Source organism: Prionailurus bengalensis, chromosome A1 (assembly GCF_016509475.1).
Source record: "Prionailurus bengalensis isolate Pbe53 chromosome A1, Fcat_Pben_1.1_paternal_pri, whole genome shotgun sequence".
Taxonomy (NCBI): Eukaryota; Metazoa; Chordata; class Mammalia; order Carnivora; family Felidae; genus Prionailurus; species Prionailurus bengalensis.
The window spans coordinates 231,223,361-231,240,950 of NC_057343.1; the positions used below are offsets into that span (position 1 = coordinate 231,223,361).

A 17,590-nucleotide genomic window follows, 5' to 3' on the forward strand; every position below is an offset into this window, starting at 1 on the left:
GCGAAAACCAGGAGAAGTGGAATGCGCACGGCGAAGCGCCGCGCGGTCGCGGCGGCACTGGGCATGCTCGGCGCCCAGGGCAGGTTTGGGCGGCGGGGCGGACGCTTCCTCACTAGCCGGGCGCCCGAGCCGGCCGCCGAGGCATAGGTGGAGGCTGAGGCTGCCGCGCGCCGCGGGAGGAGCCTCGCCCTCGGCGGCGGCGGCGGCGGCGGCGGCGGCGGCGGCACAGGTGGCGCGGGCCGCGCGCGGGGCGCAGCACGGGAGCGCTCGGCGCCGGGCGCCGCGGCGGCCCCAGGCTCGCGCCCGCGGCGGCAGCCGGCCGAGCGGAGCGCCGGGCGCGGCGGCGGCGGCGCCCGGAGCCCCGAGGAGCCTGGAGGAGCCCGGAGCCCGCGCAGCCCGCGCAGCCCGCGGAGCCGGGCAGGGGGCGCTGCGCTCGCCGCGCTCGGAGGGGCCGCCGGGCCGGGCGCCGCGCACTCGCGTCGGGAGCCGCCTCTCCCCCGCGGCGCTCGCCCCTGCTCCCCGCCAGCCTCGCCTGTCCCGCGGCCGCGCTCAGACAACAAAAGCGGAAGATGCTGCACTTGGGCAAGGTCAGGACCTTGCCCTGAAGCCGGGCGGCGGCGCGCACGCCTTTTCCCGGACTGAGGAGCTGTCGCCGGTGGCGGGTGCATGTTCTCCAGGAAGCAGTCGGGCGCCGCGCCGTTCGGTGAGTTGCTTTCGCTGGGCTGCCGGGGCCAGGCGCATCCTCCTCCTGGGCGCCGTCCTCCTCCTCAACCTCCTCCTCCTCCTCCACCTCCTCCTCCTCCTCCTCCTCCTCGCCGCCGGTGGGGGGTTGGTCCTCTGCTCCCGGCCGGCTGGCGGCGGCGACTGCTGCGCGGTCCTGCCAGCCGGGGGAGGACCGCGATCGCGCCCGGTCCCCTCTCGGAAGACGGCTCTGCCTGGAATGGGGACCAGGGTTAGTGCCTTTACGGAGCGGTTAGCAAGTGGCTTCTTGCGTGCTCCCCCTCCCTGCCGCCCCTCTCCCCCGGAGGAGGCGTATATAGGGCAACATCAACAATACTGCTCCCCGCCACCCTCAAGAACATACCCGTTGCCTTCATGACGTCCCTAATATACGGAGAAGACGGGGTGGGGGTGGGGAGGACTTCCCTCTAGTCTTTTGCCCTTATGTTCAATGTCATTACGATGTTTGGCTAGAACAAAATGGAAATACTTAGTCATATGCGTCCATGGCCGTTTCTTCAGTCTCCCGCTGCTTGCCAGACCCAGAGCCCCTTTGGTCTATATTTAGCGGTTTCAGAGGAAGCCTTTTCAGCTCGATTCACAGGTTTCGGGGGCTTCTGCGTCCTGACAATAGATAGCGAGGCTCTGGAAAGCGCCGCCTGAAACCCAGGTTTGGAACGCTGTGCATGTGTGTGGGGAGACTGCGATGCGATATTTGGGGGATCGGTAATTAATGGCTGAAAAGCAACGCTGCTTTTCTCTTCGCCGACCTTCCTCTTATTCTGGTGTGTAATGTGTTCTCATCGATTGCTGCTCAGCTGGTTCGAGCCACTACGTTCAGAATTAAGTCACCGGAGAGGTGGTGCAGCCTCCCTGGTCGTGTGGTAGGAAAGCAGTCTTGGGGATTTTTGGGGTGTGTGTGTGTGTGTGTGTGTGTGTGTGTGTGTGTGTGTGTGTGAGATTCCAACAAAGGACAGCTACTTCCCAGATGCCTAAAGTTGTGTTTCCTTGTACGTGCAGGGGTAGGGAAGGGTGTGGAAATAAAGAAAAAGAAGGGCAGGTTGTGGTTCCAAGATGTTTTGTTCCCCTTGTGTGCTTGGGTTGAACTGATCTGATTTGCTTTGGCCCTGAAAGGTGTTGTTAACATGCATGCCTAATGTTATCAAGCAAATGTGTTGGTTTAGAAAAGGGATAGGGTACAAGCAGACTGTCGGGCCTGACATGCATAGATTGTCACTTTTCGGAACTATGTGACCAGTGTTTAAGGTGCTTGCAATTTTCTGCAACGACTTCCATGAAAATAGGGAGGTGGTCCAACAACCCAGGAGTTCTCTCATTGTGCATCTTTCCATCAGTAGCTCAGGGTCCGGTGGTAGTCCTGTTCGGCTCTTTGCAGTTAGTAATTCACCTACAGGATTAAAAGGCTTTCAAGCCGCAGCACTTCTAAAATCCCATGGAGAAGTGTTTGATATGACTCATGTAGAATTACAAGGATGAACCTGTGCATGGTTTTGGGGGCTCGTTCTGTGAGAAGTATGACACATAGGGGTGGGCATCCTCAGATGAGGACTGGGTGCTTTACACTGCCCTAAATTCTCTTTGCCACATGCAGAATCCATGTTTAATGCTTTCGGGGGAAAGGTTAAGTGGCATCCTTCCTGCTCTGTGGGCCACAGGATCTCAGGACTTGAATGAAGATGCTTGTATCTGGAGTTAGACGGTGAAATTTGGGAGGCCTGTAATTATACAGCTAGGAGGGGTCAGCGTTGCAGGAAGCCCTCTACGGCTTGAGTTAACTGAACGGTGTGATTAGCTTTACCTGTATCCTGTTAGTTTCACCTTCTACATGTTTAGAAAACTTTCCAAAAGCACTTTGAACACACCATTGTGTTCGTTGCATTGTTTTAATACAAGATTTCTTTCAAGAAGAAGCAGAAAGTGAGGGAGACAGATTTTTTTCGTTTCCTTTGGAGTCTGCTGTTCAGTTTTAAACGTGATTCTTAAAGGACTGGTGGATACTGTTCTGTGCTTATGTGTGTACGCAGACAGGTGCCGGTGAGCAGGAGTAAAACTACGTGTGTTGTATATGTGAGTTTCATGTTATATTGTAGATTGAAAACGATAGTACCTGATTGAATGGCAATTGTAGTACGTACATGAGGTTGTTGCTCTAATAAAATTGTCATAGTCTTGTGGAAAGGAGTTATTTAATTTCGTGAATGTTTGTGTAGTTGTACAACCTAATCATTATAGATGTCACTAATGTTTTCATTGTTTGTAATAAAAGTCATGCACTGTCGAATTATAATATTTCCATCAACTTCACATCTTCCACAGTAGAACACAAGCCAAGTCTTTCTCCCAGTGAAATGGTTCGTTGGCGAGAAAATGAATTTCAAATGAAATTAGTTGGAAAATGCAATTTATAGTTTGTTAAATAATTTCTGAGGATAATATCACTTTCATAATGACCTTTAAAATTAAAAATGAAGATATCATATTCTCAAATATAACATTACTTTTGACATATAATTGAGAATGCAGTGCTCTCCTGAAAATATTGTAGAACGTGCTCCTTTCCACGGTGCTTTATCAGAATTCTCTTTTATACAGTACGCGTTTATGTAGTACCGTTGGAGAGTTCTCTAGAGGAATTTCATCAGGCTTTCCTTATGTAAGAAAACAGCAAAACTGCATTTAAGCTAATTTATTGTAATTTGCTTGTCCATAAAGTCAGGTGTGCTTGGTATGGACTAGTGTATCTGGTTAACAAGACAATTGAACCAAAATTAGAACTGTTGCGTTTTGGACATCCAAAAATGTTTTTCTTCCTTCTTTTTCTCATGACTGTCCACAGAAGATTTGAACATCCATTTATGATTATTTCTCTATGTGAACATTATTTTTACTTCTGTAATGGGGAATGGGTGCTGTGAGTATTACTCTTCCTGAAAGTTTCTTTTTAATAAAGATTGTTATTTTTGAAAGATGCCAGATAGTTGAGAGCATTTAAACTGGAACACGACATTCAGGGAATGAATTACCTCTGAATTACCATTCAGAGCACGAAATACTAAGAGAAGTCAGGCATATATTCTTAAATCCAGTAGTTCCGTTGAAGGTGTGGTACAGTGGGTCCTGGTGGGCGGATTCACAAGTCAGAAGTACATTTTCAAGCCAGATTCTTCAGTTGGCTTCCATGATGGTTTTCATCATCCATATTCCAAAGGTGTTCTCAGTACTCTGAAAGCTCTGTGAGAGGTGTTATGTGGGTGTGGGTGAAAAGTTAATTTGAGGGGGAGCAGTTCACGATATTTGTTGCTGGCTTCTGATTTTTTTTTTGTATTAATGTAAAATATTAAACATGTCATAAGTAAATCATTTCTATCACATTGTCTGCCAGTCTAGCCTACTGATTAATACACTGCCTGGTTGGGTTTAATGAATCTAATTATATTCACAAACAGTACCTCTAACAGAGGAAACTCACAGAAATATTTGATCGTACTGTGCTTTTAGTCCATTAAAAATGTTAAAACTCATAGCAAAAATGTGTAGTTATGACACTTCTAGTTGTTTATCTTTTGGTCACATAGCTGTTAGGTATGCTCTCAAGCTCTTTATCATGGTAATTGATTTGTAAGAAATGTCTTAGCTATATTAGGATATTGAAGCTATACTCTATATCAATTAGTTTTTGACAAATTGGAAATAATGACTAAATAAATGAAATAGTACTTCCTGGAAGCTTTCCATCTTAGACACATATTCACATGTATCCCTTGGTGAGATTCCTCAAAAGTTATCTGTAAACTGAATTATATCTATTGAAACTTCTTATTCCCTTAATTGTCATTTCATATCAGAAATACATTTCTAGAGGAAAAAGTTGGGCTCTGACCTACAATGAATATTGTGTGTGTGTGTGTGTGTGTGTGTGTGTTTTATATATTGTATGTATATATTGTATATAAAACACATGTGTAAAATAATGAAATACATTTATGTTATAGTGTAATGCTATTTGGGATTCTGTTTTATGCGAGTGCAGAGATGTGGAGAGAGTGTTGGCTTTGGGTGCGTCCCAGTCTGTCTCTTCTCAGCTGTGTCCTTGGCCATTTATGTGATACTCAGACTTTAGCTCAGTTTTTTTTCCGCTGTAAAATGGGCACAACAGGACAGAATATCTGAAAAGATTGATTTCAGGATCAAGTAAGTAAGAGCACAGGTGGCTTACACATTATGAGCATTTGCATAAACATACGAGATATATATCTGCATATTAAGGTGGATAGTTGTGCTTCATTTATGTATTATTAAATATGTCTTACGAATCATTCACGTATTATTAAATATGTTCTATAGTCTACCACCCTCTCTAACAAAAGTGTTCAATGGATATATTCTCTCCCTACTCTTATTGTAATATTACTTTATTATGTAGCTTGGCATATAAAGTATACCAAGTTTTCTAGTCTACAGCATACTAGTCCTTTGAGTATTAAAATATATATTAGTTAAGCTAAAAGAGAAGTAAATTGTATCTACCAGCACTATTATTAATAAAAAAGATTCTAATCAGAGTCCGAAATTATAAAACTTTGATACTCTCTATTAATGTTTATATTATTCACCTGATTAAGATAAAATTTTCTACAAAGATTCACATTATACAAAGAATATCATAGACAGTTTAGGAAATACAACTTCACTTTCTGTGAAGTCAGATACTAAACACGTGCTCTGTTTGGAACCACAGGGCATGAATCCCATAATAATGTCATTGTAACAAAGATAAAGAAACATTAAACAGCTAAATTTATTATGTAAATAGAAGCCTCACTCACCCCCACCTCCTCATTCAAAGCAAGTTTTTTTTTAAGTTTATTTATTTATTTTGAGGGAGAGAGAGAGAGAGAGAGAGAGCGAGCATGCATGAGTGGGGGAGTGGGGCAGAGGGAGAGAGAGAGAGAATCCCAAGTAGCGTCCAAGTTCGGCACTGAGCCCTATTTGGGGCTCAATCTCATGACCATCAGATCACAACCTGAGCAGAAATTAAGAGTCAGTTGCTCAACCCACTGAACCACCCAGGCACCACTAAAATCAAGTTTTTGAAAATAAAATGTGTGTTGTGGTATCTTTTTGACACTAAAGGATAATTTTCACTTGCCATCTAATTCAGTAACTTTAGTAAAGTGTCCTACTCCTTTGGGTTTGGTTATAGGAGCTCCTGCAAGGGAGAACTGTGATCTTTAGCAACCTAATTTTACCATACTAAAGCTTGGATGTATCTTAGGATTTGTTATAGAATGTGACCTGTTTAACAGGAGACTAATTTATCTGAAGTCAGAAAAACATTTTGACAATAAATATAGTTATTTATATTCAAATTTATGTGTTGTTGTGGGAACTGCCAATTATGTTACCAGAGTAAAATACATGTTATAATAAAAGACCTTTCTGGTTTTTGGCTCAAAGTGAGTGGTAAGCCAATTATGTTTGGTTAAATAGATTTAAGTGTCAAAATGTCTACAAATTTTGCATGATACAGAATACACTATTAAAGGGTATATTTAATTTGTAGCATTAGATGATGAAGAAGAGATAGAATTTAATTCCACCGTGGAAATTAGCTAATACATTTATCCCGCATAGGTAAGGGCTAGAGTTTTCTCATTAAGAACATTTTTTTGTGTGTGTAATAGATGTGATTATCACTACTGTCATTAGAAAGTTGATCCAATAGGTGTATATTAAGAAAAATGCATTTTGTATGCATGTTTTTTTTAGTTTATTCTTTGGGTTTTTGCGGTTTTAAGTAATCTTACAATGTTTATTTTAATCTTTTTTCATTTAAATGTTCAACATCATAAATCACAAAAAGCTATACATTTACCTTAAATTATAATACGTGCCAAAATGTGGATTGTCAGGGGTCTTTAAGAAACCCAATAAATATTATCCCAGCACCCTTATAGTTTCTGAAAAAGTCGGTATTTTGAAAGAAAAAGAAGTAAAGGAGTAGCCACCGTGGACGAAATAATCAGGTTTGATTAGAGATAGTTTGATGTGATGCCAGATGACATCCCAGGGCCTTGGCCTTCTCCCCTCCTCCCTTCCCACAGGGACAGAGCTGTCTCTGAGCCCTGGAGCCTAGCCTTGACTCTCTGCAGGCAGGGAGTTCTTTAGAGGAAGAAGGAAGGAACTAGCCAAGCTGCTTCCTTTATTTTTCAGAAACAGAGGAAGTGAAGGTATGGAGAGAGGCCATAGTGTCACATGAATTAAGTTCCCTTTACCTGGAAGGAAATATCAGAAGTAGAGAAGAAGTGTTCCTCATTGACATGCTTTATAAAGAATTCTGGTTGTAGAATTCTGGATATAATAGCTTCCACAGTATTTTGCTTAGAAGTTGAGCTCTTTAAATATTTTATGGTATTTTGACACTATATCAGGAATTATCTAATGCCCTGGCTGATTTATAGAGAGTATGGTCCATGAAATTCAGCTGATTTATGTATTGCCAACTTTAAAATAACTCATTCTCAGTGTTTCTTCCCTACTTTCCACGTTAGACTTTGACTGCCAATAATTGGGTGGCCTTGTAAGTGGTGAGAATTGGGCATAAAAGGGACAGTGTCAAAATGTGACTTCCCAAACCATATATAAATGATGATCCATGCCAGCTGTTATCGACAGCACTTTCTACCTCAGTGTAGATAATTAGAATTTGGCTGGCATTTAATGTTTTAACTTTTAATAGAAGCAATAATGGACACCGTCAAGAAGAAAAAAGTGAATTTCTAAGGAAATGTGATGTTTTATTTGACTATGAGCATGACTACTCAACCTTAAGAAAGCTCACTTCTTAAAATAAATTTTATTCTTCTCTCTCAAATAGTTTGTTTGGACTTTCAAACATTAGAGTAACCTAGCAGTCATTACCTTCAGCAATGCAATAATTTAATTCTCAGAAGAATAACTTCTTTGGCAGCAATCCAAGTCTCCCAAATACAAAAAAGCCAAGATTCAGTCTCTTGTCTCTAACACGGTCCTCGCTGGTGGCTCTGGTGTTTGTTTGTTTGTTTGTTTGTTTGTTTGTTTGTTTGTTTTTTGGGGTTACTGGATAAGGAGGTGGGACGAAGATTTCCAGAAAGGCAGAAAGGTGAAATGGGTGTCATCTGAAAAGTCTCAGAGACAACAGAAATCATGTCACATGTACCCAGGTCATAGAAGGTGATGCAAGAAGCCTGGTGCTTGTAGTGTGTGGATCAGACTGTTTGGCTTGAATTGGGTTGGAGAAAAGTAATAATGTTAAATCCACTGTAGATGCGTAAATATATTATGGCACCTCTACCCAAAGGAACATTATACGGTTGAGAGTTATCTCTTCTAAGACATTGGGGAGTGTCCATGACATTGAAGGTTAAGAAGAAGGTTAAGGTTAAGAAGCAAAGCAGAAACCTATATTGAATATGATACCCAGCACACATACCCATATACACACCCATACAAACACAAGAACATCGTGTTTATGACAGGTTTCAAGAGCTTTGTTCATTGTATATTGTCTTTCCACCAAATATATAATAGTTTATTATGTATTACACCATTACACAGAACAAAAGTATGCCTTTAAATTTGAAAAGGATATTGTATTTTTGCTTTGGGATAAATTTTGTTAATTAGCTGAATGCCTGACTGAAATTAACAAGGCGCATCCTTCATTCAGTGTATATTACATATATTCTGTTCAGTTCTACACCTACATTTTCTGTTTTTAAAGTTAAGAGATGTTTTGAGTAGGTTTAGCAAGTTGGTGTCTTCTTGAGAGCTGTGCAGCGTATTAGTGAAATATTTTCTCTTTTTCGAATAATGTTTTATTATTTTTTTCTGTTTTCAAAAGTAAGGTGGATTAATTAAAAATTTGAAAATATAGTAGTGATGAAACAAAGCTAAAGTTCATGCATATATCTCAAGCCACAGAAATGACTATTTTTAGCAGAATGCAAATCCATGTACATTTTTAAATTTAGAAGATCCCTCATATTCTGTTTTGTTACTTTTTAACACATAAAGCTGCTTTTTTCATATGATTTGTATTCATTTTTAGTGTCTGTTTTCCATACCTTTATGTAACATCATTTACTTAAATAACTTCCTATTTTTGGAGATTGATGGCATTTTTGTTTTTTGGTGGTATGTGTAATGCTGTGATTAAAGCTACATAGTTTTCATCAGGCTATTTTCTGTAGATTACTTCCTAGAACTGGATGTTTTCAAGGCTGCTGATAGATGTTGTCAATTTGTCCTACAGAAAGGTTATATAATTTACATTTCCTTCAGCGAGGCAGGAGTGTGCCAATTTCTCCATGATTTCAACAACTGGGTATTTTAATTAAAAAAAAAAAAAGCGAAAACAAATTCCAATTAGGAGGAAAATTGTGTTTTTCCTGTGATTTAATTTGCCTCTCTGTGACTATGGCTGAGGTTAAATATTACATAAGTTGATGACGCCGTCCTAATTCTTTTGTAAATTGTCTTTTTGTATGTTTTGCCCATTTCTGAGTTGGTTTATCTGCCTCATTTCTCATTGTTTTATATTGTCTATAGTAGTTATATTACCTTTGCCAGGTTTTATCAATTTATTAACTATTTTATTCTTATTTTTAAAGCATAATTCTAAAGCTTGTAGTTAAATGTATTCCTTTTTCCTGGGGGGAGGGAGTCCTTCTTTAAGGGAGTATTCTACCTTCCCTGATTTTCTTTGTCCCAGTAGTAAATATGGTAATGGAGCAAATGGTGGAGGGAGTAATTAATAGTTGTATTCTGACTTGACTGAGTTCATATCTCAACTGTTCCATTTTTCTATTAGCAAGTGGTAAGTTATTACTGAGTGCCACTGTTGATAGAGGGCAGGTAACTCCTGTGTCTTCAGGCTGCTGTGAAGGCAGATTAAGAGACTATGGACCTCACATACATAGCAGAGAGGCTAGTATATTTGTGAATCTCAAACACCTTAGTTATTTCTACTCTTCCTTTTTTTATTAAAAAATTTTTTAAGCTGATTTGTTTATTTTGAGAGAGAGAGAGAGAGAGCGAGCACGAGCAGGGTAGGGGCAGAGAGAGAAGGAGAGAGAGAATCCCAAGCGGGCTCCCCATTGTCAGTGCAGAGCCTGATGCGGGGCTCGAACTCATGAACTGGGAGATCATGACCTGAGCTGAAATCAAGAGTCGGATGCTTCACTGACTGAGCCACGCAGGCGCCCCTCAACTGTTAAATAATAAAGATGACACATCTTTTTCTCTAATTCTGCCTTTTGCTTGCTCCACAGGAAGCATAATTAGGCACCTGCACAGGCTTAGGGACCTGTGTATGACGGGCCAGGTGTTTGCCACGGTCTGGGGCTCACAGGTGGAAGGCCTGTGTGTGTGCTGTTGTCATCCCCACTGTGGCCTTGCTGAAATAGTGTTTCAAGTTCTTTTGGAAGAGTAAGGGTGACATTCTTAGGCAAATATATGTTTTTCTATTTCACGGATAATATAGATCCATATGTATATTTCCCTATCAAATCATATGTGTACCTTTTAGTACATATACCTTTCTCTCTGGTCACATAGGACCTTGCTTCTTTCCACCCCCACTGCACACCGGTAATCTGTCTTTTTATCATTGATTCTCAAATCTTCGGATAATAATCGGCACATAGTAAACTCTATGTGTTAATCATTGTGCGCTATACATACATTTGTTTTCATTGTCAAAACTGGTTCATCAACTAGGGTCTGTTTGGTTTCTTTCAGTGCATTTTGGGCACTGGAATTCTGGAGGGAACGCTGAATTAGGATTCTGAATTTGGGATCCAAATCATGAAATCATTTTTGTTCTGTCTTCTGACCTTGCATCTGAGACTATTTTCTCATTCGCTTATTAGGGTCAACACTTACAGTATTTTTGTGAATGTGATATTATAATAAATGTGAAAATGCTTCGGGAAATGCTATCATAATAAGCATTTAAGTATAAAATACATTCCCTGAAATTTTTGATCTGCTTCAGGGTTTTTGATTTGTTTTGTTTTGTTTTGTTTTGTTTTGTTGATGAATTGGACCGGACCAAAAGATTTTCTTGTCTGTAAAACTAAATCTCTGACCTCCATTATGAACATGGTTATGAAATGGTCAGTCCCCTAATGGTTGTCAAGATGCTGTGACATTCCAAGCTTAGACCTCACTTAGAGGAAGAATTCTCCTTTATCCACCACTGGAAATAATTCCTGTTGTTTCTTTATACCACTTCAAAAATTATGTCATGCCAAATTGGCTCAAAAAAAAAAAGTTCTATTTTTTTTTTTCTCTCTGCACAGATATGTCCTGCTTAAAAGAGGAGGAGTGAAAATGAAGCCCTATTGTTCCTCAGGGATTGAAGTCTGTAGAAATGTCCCCAGAATATTATTTTCTCTCCTGGTGGGCTGCTGAGTCTGGCGCCTGGAAGGCTTTATCAGGACAGTTTTAGAGGTGTGAACTGAAGCTGGCTTCCATTTTTCTTTTTTTTGAGCATATTTCCTTAAATCCTTTGAACAACATTTCAGAGGATTCTTATCACTCTAACTGTAGGTTGCCAATAGGAAGAAATTGTGTGTAAACTTATGAAAACAACAACAACAACAACAACAACAACAACGAAACTTTTATTTGTTCCCTGTTCTCAAAACTTGAAGGAAGTAAAGAAGGGAAGTTTATATCCCTTCAGTGAGTATGTTACTTAGTAGTAAAGGTTTAGGTACTCAAGGGGAGATGCTAGTCAATCATGGTTTTGCTTGTGCTTCTAGCAATTTCAGAGACGGTTCTGTTTTTTGTTTTTGTTTTTTTTTTAATTTAGCTTCGGGTAGGTTGTGTGATGAATTGTACAGTGATCCTGTACCTCTGGCTGTAGCAGTTGAGAGGTTCATGGTGCGCTCTTAGCTTGTACATGTGAACCCCAGAAAGAAACAGGGTGTAAGAGGATATGGGGCAAGGGGACAGCTCGGGGAACCTGACCCTTGGGTGATATCCCTCCTTTATCTGCAAATACAGACTGTGGAGACAGAAGACTATGTTCTGGTGGCTTCTGATAGAGGGGTGGAGGGTTAGTAACACCTGAGAAGAACTGTGGACGTTTTAAGAAGTGAGAGGGAGCAGGAAGCTTCAACTAGTTTTTGGTAACAGAATGTTTTTTGATGGGCTGGTCAGTTGTTCGTGGACTAATCCATTCAGTCAACACATCTGGCCAAGTATAAGGTTGGAGGAAGCGATATGATATGTTATACTTATGTGTTACACAGAGTAGCAAGTGACATACGTACACGTTAAACAGAGCAGCAAATGACCTGCTGCTCCAGGGTCAGATAGCCTGCCGCCCGCCCCCCCCCCCCCCCCCAGTGGTTTAGCCTATTTCTCTAGTTGAAAAGTGACTGTATCTCTGTCCTCTTCAGACTTGGACTTCAAGCTGAGCATGTCATCCCCGAGCACACCTTATTTCCTGTCACTTCTCTGAAATCCTTCCCTGCCTTCTGAGTGCCAGGTCTGTGAAAACGTGTTATATAATTGCTCCCAGGACTCGCGATCTTTCCGTATGAAGCATAAATGCTTTGCATTTGCACAGTGTAATAATCCGAGTTTTATGTGGCTTCCCGGCGGCTTGTCAAAATGCACATTTTATACCAGTGGTTGTATTCTCTCCAGGTTGGCAAGTGGGAGAGCGGGGTGATAACCTGATACAGTGCTGTCTCAGCCGAACAGGGTGTGGGAGGAAATACAAGCAAAGTTACTCCTTTGGCTTTGTGTGGCTTGTTCGTCCCGGCAAAGTGCTCCCCTGTGTTTCAACTTTTGAATGCGAGGCTGAGAATTTTGAACACAATGTAACAGATTTTTGAACCAGTAGTAGGTTTTGTCATTTTTGCTTATTCTCAGAAGCTGCTTGGGTGATACTACGTCTGAGTTTGAATATACATGCTGTTCCTTGCAGTCAGTTCTCATTGGAGCTAATCGAGATGTAATGGATTCAGGATTTGGTGGCCAGATGAGTTTTTTGTTTGTTTGTTTTTAGCTCTGACCCAACGAAGCTGCTTTTGAACTTTGAGTTATTTTCAGTTTCTCTCACTGTCCTTTATGCTTACACAGAGGCGTTGGGTGTCCTTGCTTTTTCTTCCTACTTTTTCGAACGAATTGCTTTGTGGACTTTGAGGGATAATTCTGTTTCCTGTTTGTTGCACCTTATTAGTTTTCAATATGTATGCCCGTGACTTACATTAAGATGCTGCCTGTGTACCGTAGGAGTAATTTCAGATTTTCTGCTTCATAATTTTCATGTAAGTAGAGCTTTGTTACCTGTGTGTTTGCTACTCATGCATCTTTGAAGACAGGTATCATTAGGCAATTGGGACGAGGTAGGGCTGCTTCCACATCCATTGTAAGGCACTGAGAAGGACAGTGAAGGCAGGTGGGTCGTCCTGGTGTATGCGTGTGGTGCCCAACGCTTTGCGGTGACTCTGGAGGCACGTGGAAATGTTTGCCATCGTCACAGTCAGAAGCTAGGCTGCACGTGCATACTAGGCTAGAAAGTATAGATGCAGGGTGAGAGGTCAAGTGTTGCGATATGCAGATGTACGCGATTATAGAGAATACTGTGATGTCAGAATTTGTGAAGCTGGTGTGTGTAGCTCACCAGAAGAAGACAGTAGAACATTTTGACAGTGGGTCTGTAGGCAGCTCTGTAGCGCTGAGTAGATGCTGGGTGGCATAAATATTGCTAAACCCAAAGGTAAGGACACACCAGGTTTCCCTCAGCTGCAGAAGTTCAGGAAAATGTCCAGGGGCTTGTCGTTTGTGTGGTGGAAGGACTTCACTGAATGAAAACATTATACCAGATAGTCTTAGCTCAGGCTGCCATAACAAAATACTGTGGACTGGGGGGCGTCATCAACAGACATGTATTTCTCACAGTTCTGGAGGCTGGAGAGTCTGAGTTCGAGGTGCCTGCTGATTCGGTTCCTGGTGAGAGCTCTCTTCCTGGCTTGTAGATGACTGCCATCTTTCTGTGCCTTCACATGGCATTTCCTTGGTTCATGTATCTTTCTCTCTTCCTCTTCTTATAAGATCCTTTATCCCTTTATGAGGACCTCAGCTCATGACCTAATCTAGCCCTAATTATCTCCAAAGCCCCAACTGTAAATACCATCACATTAGAGTAAGGCTTCGATATGCACGTTTTGTGGGGATACAAGCTTTCTATCCGTGACAGAGAGCATAGCAAGGTCTCGATACCCAGGAAGGCCCACATCTGATGGCAGATTTGGGGTGTTTGATATTGAATTGATCCCTAAATGAATGAGAATCACCGATTGATAATCTGGGTCATTACTCAAGGTACTTTTAATTATTTTTTATTTCACTTTAAGTCTTTGGCTTTGATTTCTAAATTATAGAATGTGACACACAGAACAATTTGCTAGGTAGAATTCCTAGACATACATTTCTTTTATTTTTTTTTAAGTTTGTTTAGGGACGCCTGGGTGGCTCAGTCGGTTAAGCCTCTCACTTCGGCTCATGTCATGATCTCGTGGTGTGTGGGTTTGAGCCCTACGTCAGGGACAGCTGACAGCTGACAGCTGACAACTCAGAGCCTGGAGCCTGCTTTGGATTCTGTGTCTCCCTCTCTGTCTGCCCCTCCTCTGCTCTCACTCTGTCAAAAATGAATGAATGGTAAAAAATGTAAAACAAATAAAGTTTGTGTATTTACTTTGAGAGAGAGAGAGAGAGGGAGAGAGAATCCCACGCAGGCTCTGCGCCATCAGCACAGAGCCCAACGCAGGGCTCAGACTCATGAACCTTGAGATCGTGACCTGAGCCAAAATCAAGAGTCAGATGCTTAAACCTGAGCCACCCAGGCGCCCCCTAGATACACATTTTTATATTTATTAACATATGTTATTCCAAAGTTTTTTATTAATATTTTTAAAAATTACATGGATGCTCCTCGTCTTGGTTGACCCTTCCATCTCTTACCACCTTTACTCTTAAAGATGCGGATCCAAGCTCCCGTCACTTCTTACCAAGATTTGTGTAGCAAGCTGCCTTTCCTGTGCTTCCTTGAAGTTTCCCTCCACAGTAGCTGGACGTCTCCTTTTAAGTCTTCTCATATCTTGCCTTTGTTTAGAAGCCTCACAATGATGCCAAGAAAAAGGTTCAACTTCTTCCTGTCTTGTATCACCTACATCTTCTCCCAGTGGTTTATTAGGCTGCAGTCCAGCCAATTTGGCCACCTCTCTGTCTCCCCTACTCATTTCCCTAAAGCTGATCCTTTCCTGGTTTCTCACCTAACACTTACCATTGTATTTTCTTCACGACATGTAAGAGAATTGGAAACCATCTCCTTTGTTTATTGGTTTGCAAGTTTATTTTCACGTCTTCTCCCATTTGAATACAACCTTTTGGAAGGTTGGTCATTAAAAAGACTTCAAAATTTGGGCACCTGGGTGGCTCAGTTGGTAAAGTGTCCAACTCTTGATCTTGGCTCAGGTCATGATGTCGTGGTTTGTGGGTCTGAGCCCCGTGTCCAGATGTGTGCTGATGGCACGGGATTCTGTCTCTCCTTCTGTCTGTCCCTCACCTGCTTGTGCTCTCTCTCTCTATCTCAAAATAAATAAGCTTAAAAAAAAAGACTTTAACATTCATCCTATACTGACATAGTAGCAGGAGGAACTCGCAAGGATTAATGTCTGCCTGGCTTCGAGTAGCGATCTTATGTAGGATAAATTTTTAATACGCAGTAATCATTGAATCATATCACAGATGTATGTTGAAATGGAAGACAAGATAGAAGACAGATCATCTATCACTGAATGAATGTCAGAGACCAGTACGATGATTAGTTAGTAAGAGCTGATGCGTTTCCATGTGTGGATCTAATATAATGCTTTTGCCTAACAGGTCAGCTGTCATATGATTTCCTGGCATCCTCAAGCATGGTAGGCCGTTTTTCAAAGGCAGATTAGCTCATAGTAAATAGGATATAAATATGCCAGGAATTTTGCTGCAGGAGGACATTAAACTTACTTTTAGAACAAAAAAAAGAACTGTACAAAGTTTACTTTTTCATGGAACAGTATTCATCATCTTAAAGCAGTGGAGTATGAAATATGGAAATGTTGATTTAGATGAGAACTTCCAGGATATTCTTTTGTCAAGACATTATCTTAAAGTATTGATGAATGTAGGCAAAAATGGGAAAAATGATCATATAGGATTATCAGAAGTAGATTTATTTTCGTAAGGTGAATTTATTTAATATTCCCTGTTATATTTAAATTGAAGATACTGTCTATGATTTGGAATATTGTCAACTGAAAGAAAAGTAAATTATTTTGAATTACTACAGCCTTATCTAAATGTTACTCTTGGCATAAGCCCTTGAATGATATATGTTGATAATTTTGTGACTTGTTTAATAAAGAATAAATGGCAATGTTTCAGGGATGTGGATTTTTTTAACCGCTACATATTAAAATATCACAAGCCAATTTATGTGACTTCAAGAGTGATATTTTCATAATTGCATATTTGCTTCTATTTCCTCTCATACAGGAAATGTCTACAACTTGGAGTTAACATTAACAGAAAAATAAGTATTTGCTTTTACACACTTTCATGTCTCATGTTAGGACTCTGCTGTCACAAAAATCCCCTTTCTATTTAAATTAGCTATGCTTTTAGTCAGATTATTTGTCTTTGAAAAACAAAACCTCCACATAGCAAATTTGATTGAAGTTATTGAATTAGTGTCATTAGGTTGAGGAAGTTCCTTTTAAGTAACAGGAGTATTTTAGGGTGGTTTTCTTTTCTTTTTTTTTTTAAGTTTAAAGTTATTGCTACCCACTCGAGCAAAAATATGGATTAAATTGTTTCCTGTTGTCTTGGCTACATATTTCTGCACCTTTAGCTTATGAATTTCTCTGTAGATGATGTCTTAAAATAATTGACAGGTTAGTCATGGAGAGCAGTTTGGGAGTTTGTAACAGGAAAGGAAGGTGTCATCTGTGACCTTGTCTAGATGCTGGTCACCTCAGGAGCTCAGCGCAAGGTAGCAGGCTCCTTGCAGTGTTTACCTGTTGACATTCAGCATGCTAATAGTTTCAGCTTTTGGCATGGAGCCTTATTCAGAGAGAAGTGGGGCCCTCACCTGATTGTTTACCAAGGGCAGTACATGTCTCGAGAAGGTTTTTACTTAAGTCATCCTGGGAAATGCAGGCCTACATTGGTACATCATTGAGAGTATTAGGTAGATCCATGTGACATTGCAACTTTCTTTGACCTACAAAAATGGCAATTGAAGCCAATTGATCTCATTAATCGAGGAGTTAATTAATAATTGCAAAATAACATCTATACTTTTTTCCTCTTCAGTTCACCATTTAGTAGGTTAATAACAAATAAGGGATTCAAATTCTCTTGTGTTTATGAGTACTGAGGGAGATGTGCCAACTTGTGGCTCATGGGGGAAACCACTGATTGGATTAAGGTTGGCAGGACTGGAAAGAATTAACTTTAATCCCGGAGAAACTTAAGGAACTGTCAGCTGGTATGTTTGGCCCCAGGGAGTGGGATGCAGGCTGTCACTTTCTGCCCTAGATACTTACTCTTATCTTCATCAATGATTTTACTGGTATGTGTGTGTGTGTGTGTGTGTGTGTGTGTGTGTGTGTGTGTGTGTTTAGCCTAGCTATAAGCTTGTAATTTTGGTTTTTAAGCTACATAGGATTTATTTATTTATTTAAAGGACAAAATAAATTAATGTTCTCATATTTTCATGAAACTCTTTTCTAAGTTTCAATGA

The 17,590-nt window shown here is 40.9% G+C and overlaps 1 protein-coding gene across 2 annotated transcripts in view; it reads left to right on the top strand.

Annotated features, from left to right (window-relative positions):
• Positions 1 to 476: 476 nt before the first annotated feature.
• CTNND2 (catenin delta 2) overlaps positions 477 to 17,590 on the top strand; it is a 940,792-nt gene continuing 923,678 nt past the window's right edge. For both annotated transcript variants that reach the window (XM_043601021.1, XM_043601022.1), the window contains exon 1: positions 477 to 703. In XM_043601021.1, coding sequence (XP_043456956.1) covers positions 667 to 703 — 37 coding nt within the window. In that variant the 5' untranslated portion in view covers positions 477 to 666. The remainder of the gene's footprint in view (positions 704 to 17,590) is intronic.